This window comes from Takifugu rubripes, chromosome 6, assembly GCF_901000725.2.
Source record: "Takifugu rubripes chromosome 6, fTakRub1.2, whole genome shotgun sequence".
Taxonomy (NCBI): Eukaryota; Metazoa; Chordata; class Actinopteri; order Tetraodontiformes; family Tetraodontidae; genus Takifugu; species Takifugu rubripes.
The window spans coordinates 11049539-11059383 of record NC_042290.1 but is presented as its reverse complement, the minus strand read 5'-3'; the positions used below and the strand labels follow the sequence as shown (position 1 = coordinate 11059383).

Here is a 9845-nt window from a genome sequence, read left to right as displayed (position 1 = left end):
CGCCCCAATTTCAGGACCACTGAAAACTGAAAACACCAGGATTGCCTTCCATTTCGTCAGCATGTAGGAAAGAGACTCGCCAGCCCTAAATGGCCAGAATTAAACTGATTTTAACTGAGTCTCTGAGTCACTGAACAGAATAGGTTACAGTAGAAAATGAACAATGAAATATGAGTGCTTGCCGTGCACATTTGTTTAAATGCGTGGCACTGGAACTCAGGTATCTGGTGCATCTGAAAGATTTGTCTGACACAATCACCTTAATTAACACCAGTACAAACGCTTCATATTCTCTTGAAACCACGCTTATGGTGGGATTAATGAACTTTAACATCGTTAACACTGTCAAATAAAGTGGTGAATAATGCAAATGTCTTCTAATGCATGCAAGGGGAAAGCGCTTATTTCTAGTGATGGAATTGATAAAAGAATCAAAAGGATCCTCTAACGTTCCAGCCAGTAATTTTATATAGTTACCACTGGGTGGCGCTAGCAGGCAAGAATATAAAACTGAAGATGACCCTCCAAGAAATTCGAGAAGAGGTAAAAAGTTTTTCAAAGAAAATTATTTTTCTAAAACGTCATGAAGAAAAAGTCGATCTATACACACACACACACACATACACACACACACACACACACACACAAAGGCTTTTCTGTCCAGTTCTGCAGATTTGACACGGGGAACCAAGTGTGCTGGAGACTGAGGAAGACCCACCAGCTTCACTCCTCCTCAGTCCTCATGCATCTTCTGCTCTGAGATGTCTCACAAAGACCTTGGAGACCGCTCTGCACAGCATGGCTGACTCCAGCAGTCAGCTGTGAGAGGGGGGACGGGGACAAGCACCTCCGCTGGAGACCATTTGACCTGACCCTTCGCTGTCGTTGAGCTGATGCTTCCACCTAAACCGGGAGTGATGTCCCGGTGCTGCTGCAGGCAGGTCCTGCTCGGCGTGGAAGTGAGCATTGTGGTGATGGCCCTGGTGGCCGGCGGTGCGGGACAGAACCAGGACAGCAGGGGCGCAGGCTCATCCTGCTATGGAGGATTTGACCTGTACTTTGTTCTGGACAAGTAAGTGCTCAGATTTTTACTGGACTACAGTCAGTCAGTGCATGACTCTTCTTATTTGGGCTGTTTTGAGCTCAAATAAACACGTGCACGCAGAGAAGAAAGCTTATTGTGCTGCATCTGCATGGGAAAAAATGAGCTGGACCTTTATAGGGACCAGATTTTTTTTTTTTTTTTGAGGCTTTTGCGTGTTAAATATGTGCACGAGCACCAACATGAGTGTCTGAAAACCTGAACCTTTCACTCATTTACTTGTTTATTTATTCACAACCACTGAAACTCAAACTGCTGACTCACAATAAAGGTTTATAATCATTCCTTGTAAGTGTGTCTGTAGCTCCTCCATAATTCAGTATTTTAGGACGAGAAGGTTAAAAGTATAAATGGCTGAATAACACAAGTTATGTAAAATGAGAGCAAAATAGTCTGTTCTGTTTTATTTATTTATTTTTATGTGTTTAGGCAGGGTGAGTCCTCCAGTTCTGCCTATAAAGGAGCAGATTTACAGACGGTTAAATATCCCATGAGCGCAGCTGACCATGAACCTGTCATGGAGCGCAGATAAAAGCCCTGAGAAGACCACATGTTTATTTTATTGGGGGGGGGGGGGGTAAGCCTGGTGCAGAACAGCCAGCCTGAGGTCAACGACAACAACGGCTGCCGTCAAATTGCGGCGGCGTTGACCTGACCCACATCCACAGTAGAGCGCTCGCGACTGCAGCCCCAGCACAACCATTTCTCCATTAGAGCCAGATGTTCCAGATATCCAGAGGTTCTGGCAGCCTGCGCGGTGGGAGTCACATCACAGGATGAACGAAAACATAAGGGAGGAGAAGAAGAGAAGAGCGGAGGAGGCTGTTGTATATTTTACTGTCAATATCTTCACTTCCCGACACTTAACGGCGCTGAAATACCTGATGATCTTGATATTATTGTTTTGTTGCGGCAGCAGTGGTTCTTCTAGAATAAGGACCTGATGTGGAGGGAACCCGGAAAAATAACGTGGCGGATCTGCGCGCAAGTGTGATCTGTGAAACCGCAGAAGAATGAGTGGAAAACTGGAAACTGGAGGAAGAAAAAAACTGGCTAAACTTCAGGCTGATTCATTAGAAACAGAGAATCTGTTTGATAACTGTTTACTACAAAACTGACTCATTTCTAAAGGTTCTAGAAATAAATCTTTTAGATTATGAATTGGATGTCTTCAAGAAAAGGTATTTCAGTGATAAGTTGATATTCACGGATGATTTCCCCAACTGGAGCAGGTTGCAGGGTCCTAAATCACCCGTTCACCCTCCCCGGTAACGCCAGGCTCCCATATGTCTGCCGTCAAGCCTTAAAGGGAGGTTAAAATCAGATCCAAGAGCGTCTGGACTCCGCCCAAGTCCAGAGAAGCAGCCAAACGGGTGGATGCATCTCTAACAGCTGGACGTGAGCCGGCAAAAGAGGCAGAAAATGGTGGTCGTGGAAAATCTGAGTCAGGATGAGCCCGGCCTGACAGCACAGAACCAAGAGGGAGGCCATCAAACAACAAGATCAACTGGGAGGAATTATGGGAATCGGAGGGAAGAGAATTAACCTCTGGGGGGGATCATCGATCATTGTCAACAAGATATGCAAGGCTGCATAAAACTGCAGCTCCGGTCATGGTGCAAATATGTGGTTATGAAACAAAAGAAGAATCCAGTCGTCACTGGGATGGTCACGCTGGACCGGGCCCAGAGCGCCTCGGAAGGTTCTGGCCCGGAGACTTTCCTTTAATTAAAAGCGCGTCTCCTGTGAATCTGCTCCTCAGGTCTGGCAGCGTCCAACATTACTGGAATGAGATATTTTACTTTGTTCACCACCTGGCTCACAAGTTCATCAGGTAATTCCAAGTGGAAACATCTCATCTGAAGGTGAAAAGGTGTTTTTTTTTTTAACGCCTTCACCCTTTTGTGTCTCGTCTTCCATCTAGTCCTCAAATGCGGATGTCGTTTATCGTCTTCTCATCAGAGGGACGGACTCTGATGGCGCTGACAGAGGACAGGTACCGCCTCGCTCACCCGAGCCCTTCGCTGTTGTGTTTTGTCTGGTTGTGATGTTGGTTTGCACGCGCAGAGACAAGATCCGGGCGGGGCTGGAGGAGCTGCGGATGGTGCAGCCGGGAGGAGACACCAACATGGACCGAGGATTTCAGAGGGTAAGGAATCCGTCCGGGAACCCGCTCTCCTGGTCACTGTTAAAGATGCGGATCGTTGGGGTTTGACAGCCACTGATGTCTCTGAAACTCCCCCCCCCCAGGCCAGTGAGCAGATCTACTACGCCACCGGAGACAGTGAGTGAACCCGTCACCTTGTGAAGCCGTAACGCGGCGACGCCGGTGGCCAACGCCGCGTTCAACACGTGTGACTGTTCTGACCGGCAGGTTACCGGGCAGCGAGCGTCATCATCGCCCTGACCGACGGGGAGCTGAGGGAGAACCAGTTCGATATGGCCCAAAGAGAGGTGACCAGAACCAGCGCCCGTAAAGATTCCCATGACCGTCCCTGAATACTAACCCAGGGTTCTTTGATTCCGCAGGCTGGCCGCGCTCGCCAGTTGGGCGCCACCGTTTACTGCGTGGGGTTGAAGGACTTCGACGAAACACAGGTGACCCGGTCGAAGGTTCATCGGGGATCCGAACGATTGAAGGTCCAAACCGTGACATCACTGTGTCTCTCTGCAGCTCTCGACCATAGCGGACAGCAAGGAGCACGTCTTTCCGGTCCACGACGGTTTCGAGGCCCTGCAGGGCGTCATCGACTCGGTACGGAACGCGTGCGGATGGATTTTCCCACTGACTCCTCAGGTTGCCATCTAACGTAGGTGGATATTTTCATCTGTTCATGCTCAGATCCTGAAGAGATCCTGTATCGAGATCCTGGCGGTGGAGCCCTCCAGCATCTGTGAAGGAGGTAACAGACGTGAGACGTGCAGAGCCGGTTCCCACCGTGCTTTACTCTGACAACCGACACGTGCTTCAGAATCCTTCCAGGTGGTGGTCAAAGGGAACGGGTTCCTCCATGCCAGAGATGTCCAGAAGGTTCTCTGCAGCTTTCGCGTTAACGACACGGTCACGTCGAGTAAGTACACGCTCAGCCGGGACGTCGTTTCCTCCGTTTTTATTCAGTTTATGCTGCACTTTCATGTAAATAATACTGTAAAATCACCCCGACGCAGGTCTTTAGCATCTCTCCGCTCACCAGAGTCTGAAAATACACAAAAGTCCGCTGTAAAAAATGGAACATGTGCAACTAAAGAAACCCAAACCGGCCGAGGTCGGAGCTGGATGAAGGATTAATGGTCTTTTATGGTCGGCTGGAGGTCGAAATGTTGAAACCAGTTCCCAACACTGACATAACTGAAGACGGATGATGCACGGCTTTTTCCACCCATCATACAAACTTTTTAAAAAAGGAGGGGGGGGTATTCTGGGTAATGTAGTCTGGTGTTGTTGACTCAAGCATGAACAGATTAGCAGAATATGCAGAAAGGTTGTAAATTAAGGTGAAAGGAACAGGTCAGTATGATGGGGTGAAATTTATGTTCATACCAAAACTCAGACAGGAAGCCGAGTCGCTCTCGGGTCTTGAGGTTAAATATGATCCCGCCTGCTGTGACCTTCTCAATAAAACTTAGCAAAATTGTGGGTTTGCAGAGGATTTCTGGGAGATTTTTTTTTTTTTTTTTTAAAAAAGCACAGCTGTGTGAAGAAAACAAACCCCCAGACGCCCGAGAAGAGCTTAACGTCACATCACCTAAAATAAAGATCTATCCTCAGATGTGCACGTGTCGCAGGTATGCAGATCCCACAAAACACCCCGCCAGGCTAATCCAACTGGACAGGAATGAAGAATAGCAACTTTTTCGATTCTAGACCGTTTCAGAGCTCCGGCCAAGTTTGTTTTGGCGACTTGCAGATGTGGTTCTCGCTGACTTAGGTCCGCGTCCTCCTCCGACAGCCATCGACGGCGTCTCTGCGTGCCTCCGATCAGCTGGTTTAACGCTCAACGCTTCTCAGATGTCTGGAGAGGAATGTGGACCTCATCAGTGGCGTCTTTGCACGCAGAGTCCTTCTCACATTTGCTTCAATTCCACAGCAACAAAAACGAGCCCTGGAGCTCGGATAGTTCCAGGATGACGTCGACGCGAACGTTGTTTCAGGGCCGTTTCTGTTTGATTGGACTCGGTTCTGTCTCCACAGTGAAACGCCCCCTGGTGGTGAGAGACACGTACCTCCTGTGTCCAGCTCCGGTCCTGGAGAAGGAAGGAACGTGAGTATTTGGCTCCTCCCACACACGGGAGACGCTACCTGTCGTCTGACTCCTTCTCCTCGCAGGTCGGCCACACTGCACGTCAGCATGAATAACGGCCTGAGCTTCATATCGAGCTCCGTCACCATCAAAGCCGTCGCATGTGTGAGTATGGAAGTTCACACCGAGAGGCATCACGTGAGATACGGAGGTCTGCTCACGATGGCGCCGGAGGGCAGAGGAGAGGCGGGGCCTAAACACACCACCTGGTCAATGCTGTCTCTCTGTCCTTGTAGTCCGACGGGACGTTTGTGGCCATTGCTCTGCTCATCCTGATGCTCCTGCTCACGCTTGTCCTGCTGTGGTGGTTCTGGCCTCTCTGCTGCACCGTGGTACGGCAGCCATCTTGGATCAGAACCTGCTGTGGAGGTGGACTCGTCCCGCCTAACTGCTTGTTTACCCTCTTCTGTCTGCAGGTCATCCACGAGCCACCCCCTCCAGTGGTGGAGGACATCTCTGTAAGTGGCTTCCCTCTAAAACGTGACCTCATAAACCTCATTTCGCAGCTGTCCACACGTCTGCGGCCTCATTCCGGCTTCTTCTCCTCCTCCTCAGGACGACGAAGAGGGTCTCCCCAAGAAGAAGTGGCCCACGGTGGACGCCTCGTACTACGGGGGACGTGGAGTTGGAGGCATCAAGAGGATGGAGGTAGAGAGCACCTTCCTTTCCTCCCCCACCCCACCCACTCTTATCTCACCATGAACCGCTGAGCGTTGCAGATCAGACCGCCGCACGACAGACGATAACTCACATTCGGGGAAAATATCTCCAACGTGACTCACGGCAAGCTTTGGCGATCATCTCAAGATGATTGATGATCGGGGAAAAGCAACATATTGATAACGATAATCGCTTCTCTTATTAGTATTAATGGCAAACAAATGCATCAGCACTAAATCCCATGATAAGTGAGCAAAGCCAGACCTCTAAGGACCGGCAGCGCGTGCCAAATAGCAGGGAAACGTGCACAGTGCACGTGGAAGACCTCTTTCTTTAGAATGTTCATATTTCGAAGTTGAAGGATGGCAGTGGAAACAGGCCAGTGGCTGTCAGAGGGTCGAAGAAGAAGTATAACAGGATGTGAGCTGCTCTTTAAAAAAAAAAAAAATGCTGAGCGGGCACTTCTCACACTGGAACACACATTTTGTGGTTGAGACTAGTTTTGGGGAGACTTGTGAAGGCTTTTTAGGCTGCATCCAGATGTTCGGCGAGAGCAAATCATTGAGAGCAACTGGAGATGACGTGCACGATTTGCCCGGGCTTGAATGGGCCCTCTGGGGGACGTCTTTGGTTAATGTGTGAAAGGGGGAAAAAAAGGAATCAGTGGACTCCTGTGAGGGTTTTCAGGTTCAGAGGCTGAAGTGAGGAAGAAAGGAGAGAATCCTTAATGAGATAAAGGTCAGCGACACCCGAGATCCAGGTCAGGACTTTAAAAAAAGCCCGCGTCACCTCTGACAGCGGGAAATCACACATGATCAGACGTCAAAGACGCCGACGTCAACACGTTTTTTTGATTTTCCAAAACATCTGCACCAGCGGCGTGTAACAGCAGATTGAGCCATCAAATCCAGATGTGGATGTGCTGTACATGTTGTGTCACAGATGTTGCAACAGTGCAGCGATTAGCCACCCAAGGCTAACGGCTCCAGCGTAAATCATCACCTGTTCAGAGGGTTCCAGAGAGACGTTCCCCAGGCACCTCCGGGCGCTCGACTGCTGAAACCTGCTTATAAACACAGACCGCTTCGGCCTGTTCACATCCTTTATTCTATTTCAGCCTCAACTGAGCGTATCTGTCTGTCCTGGATGCGTCCCTCTCTGTCCAGGTCCGGTGGGGAGATAAAGGCTCGACCGAAGAAGGAGCCAAACTGGAGAAAGCTAAAAACGCTCGAGTTGTGATGCCCACGGAGGAGGACGATCCGCCAAGGCTTTACCACACCATGCACAAATCTGCGCGCTCCCAGAAGTGGTACTCCCCCATCAAGGTGGGTCCATCGGCGTCTCCAAAAAGAAAAATCATTTTTCCTGTCCGTGTGTCCAGGAAATGGTTAATATAATTAGTTTCTTAATGGTTTAGTCAGCAGAATGCGCCGTAATAAAAACCAGACATGAACTCGGCTGACCCACGGATGAGGAATTTGTTTGAGCGACTGCTTTTTCCTGACTAGTTGTGTTCTTTGTTTATCATCTGAAGCTTGGTATAAGGGATGCAAGCCCGACATCTGGAGCATAAAAAGCTGGGCTACTTCGTTAACTCCGTCGGTTTGAAGGAATGCTTTTGCTCTCCAGAGTGAGTTTCCAGAGATAACACACGTTTTGTTTTTTTTTATTTGTCCCTCCCTCTCCGACCGTCTCCGTGCAGGGGAAGCTGGACGCTTTGTGCGTCTTCCTGAGAAAAGGGTACGACAGAGTGTCCGTCATGCGACCCCTACCTGGAGATAAGGTGAGAAAGCATCAAAATCCACCCGGCCATTATTCAGGGATGCCTGGTCAAGGGTGCTTTAAGGAGGTTTGAGTTAGGACCTTTGGGAATTGAAGCCGCCCGGCTGCCGGTGAGCGGGAGGCTGTGAAACCTGCAGCCGAGCTGTCTGCAGAAGTCGTTAGGAGTAGATGCTGCCTGCGTCTTCCAGCTCCGCTCGGGCTGGCAGGAATGCTGTTTTTCTTCCATGACGCCACCAGAGGAATTTCCTCTTTCCATCCGTAAGGGGGGGGGGGGGTCGTACGTCTCTCTCTCCTCCGGGGTGGAGGAGCAACTTTAGGGTTTGCTGAGCTATCGCTGACATTTTCTGCTTCTCGCTTCTCTTGATTGACGTTTCGTGCAGAAGCAGGAAGGCAACCGCCATCTCCAGCGTTCCGAAGGGGAAGAGTGGCGTTTATTTTCCCGTGACGGCGCTGCTTTGTTTAAAAATCAGCTTCCACGATAATTATGTCGCAACTACGGAGCGGACCTGAAGAAACAAACACTGGGCTTTAATCACCTTTCATTTTTCTGTGACATTCAGGGGAAATCATTCTTTTCCTGCATTTCAGGGAAAGTGCATAAACTTCACCCGCAGCAGGTCCCACCCCGTCACCCACTACCCGGTCTACAGGCATCCCTCCACGCCCATCTACACCTTGCCCCACAGCTACCAGCGCCGCCCCTCAGACGACAACAACCTCTTCCAGTTGCCCCCTTCCCCGACTTCCAGGCTCCCTCCTCTTCCATCCCTGTCCCCCTCGTCCTCCTCCACCCTCCCGGTCTACACCCAGCATCCCGACGCCGACCTGTTTTTGGCGCCCCCATCTCCGAGCGGCTCTCTGCCCCCTCCACCTCAGGCCCCACCCCCGTGCAGAGCGCCTCCTCCGTCCCGTCCACCTCCGCGCCCCAACAACTAGACCCCCTGATGACGACCGGCCAGTTGAGGGGGAGGAGCTACGCTCAGGATGGAAACGATTAAGGGACCTTCTTGGAAATGATTAAGGGACCTTCTTGGAAATGATGAAGGGACAAGCGGCCAAACACAATCTGCCCGCACCTCCGACCACAGAATCCAGCTTTGGCTATGAAATATTAATGGAGCTTTTTTTTTTTTTATTATTATTTTAGCCTTTTGCCTGATATAAATAAATCAATGCAATCAAATTAAAACAGGAGTCGGGCAGAACAAACGCGTCCCTGTTTTAAATGTGTAAGTTGTAGATATTGTGAATAAACATTCAATCACAGAGCAAAATGTGTCAATGTGGAGTTTGGTCAGTTTTGACGGCATAGTGAGTGAAAAAGAGGCCAAAATTAGGCCATCAATGAGTGAACTAGTGAAGAAAGCCTCCAGCTCATGGATGGGTGACAGTAAACAGAGGGAGGGTTGATGCTGGAGGCGTCCAACCAGCATATATGTCATTTATTTTCCACGCGTGTTTCCTGGAAACTGGCAGGCTGCTGCAGCCGTGCGTGGGCTCACAGGGGCGTGTCAGAGAAAGCCAACAATAAAGCCCAGACGCGCGCGATGCCACGCAGCCGCCGCGGGAGCATTTTTACAATCGAACACTCGGTGGGCAGCAACGGCCGACGAAGCCAATGAAAGATTTTAACAAACCAACAACACAGATGTGAGGGATTCAGAGCTCATTTGGACTTCAGTCGTTTCACGGTCTGTCATAAATAAACGCTGGTGCGAGGGATTTTTGCAGCTCTGCCGTAATTTGGCCCCCAAATACTTGATTTTATTCCACGTGCATGTAAAAAAAAAAAAAATCCAGCTTGTATATGATCACATATCACAGAAGGAAAAGACAGAGTGACTTTTCCTGGAGTTTAAAGTTGTAAAGTATGTTGAGCTGGATTACAGCCCAGGCCAAATTGTGCTTTTATTGCCTCCCCACCACCATTTTCTCCCGTAAGCTCCTAAATCTGCACAACCTTCAGTAAGTAAAACCAGTGCAATCGGAATCTTAGTGGA

The 9845-nt window shown here is 49.7% G+C and overlaps 1 protein-coding gene across 1 annotated transcript; it reads left to right on the top strand.

The window, feature by feature from the left end:
* Positions 1-662: 662 nt before the first annotated feature.
* On the top strand, positions 663-9114 carry LOC101073066 (anthrax toxin receptor 1-like). The gene is made up of 18 exons (XM_011604870.2): positions 663-1072; positions 2865-2936; positions 3027-3098; positions 3170-3251; positions 3353-3386; positions 3477-3556; positions 3632-3700; positions 3777-3857; positions 3945-4005; positions 4075-4173; positions 5295-5364; positions 5430-5508; positions 5640-5735; positions 5820-5861; positions 5959-6051; positions 7230-7388; positions 7766-7846; positions 8434-9114. Exons 1-18 carry the CDS (start codon positions 894-896, stop codon positions 8779-8781), a joined length of 1797 nt encoding a protein of 598 aa, XP_011603172.2. The 5' UTR covers positions 663-893; the 3' UTR covers positions 8782-9114.
* Positions 9115-9845: the final 731 nt, after the last annotated feature.

Bases quoted from the DNA above. Each gene is read 5' to 3' on its own strand.
- LOC101073066 (XM_011604870.2), top strand. From the start codon at position 894: ATGCTTCCACCTAAACCGGGAGTGATGTCCCGGTGCTGCTGCAGGCAG. The intron at 3,099-3,169 runs GTACCGCCTCGC...TTGCACGCGCAG, and splicing joins ATGGCGCTGACAGAGGACAG to AGACAAGATCCGGGCGGGGC. The intron at 6,052-7,229 runs GTAGAGAGCACC...CTCTCTGTCCAG, and splicing joins GAGGCATCAAGAGGATGGAG to GTCCGGTGGGGAGATAAAGG.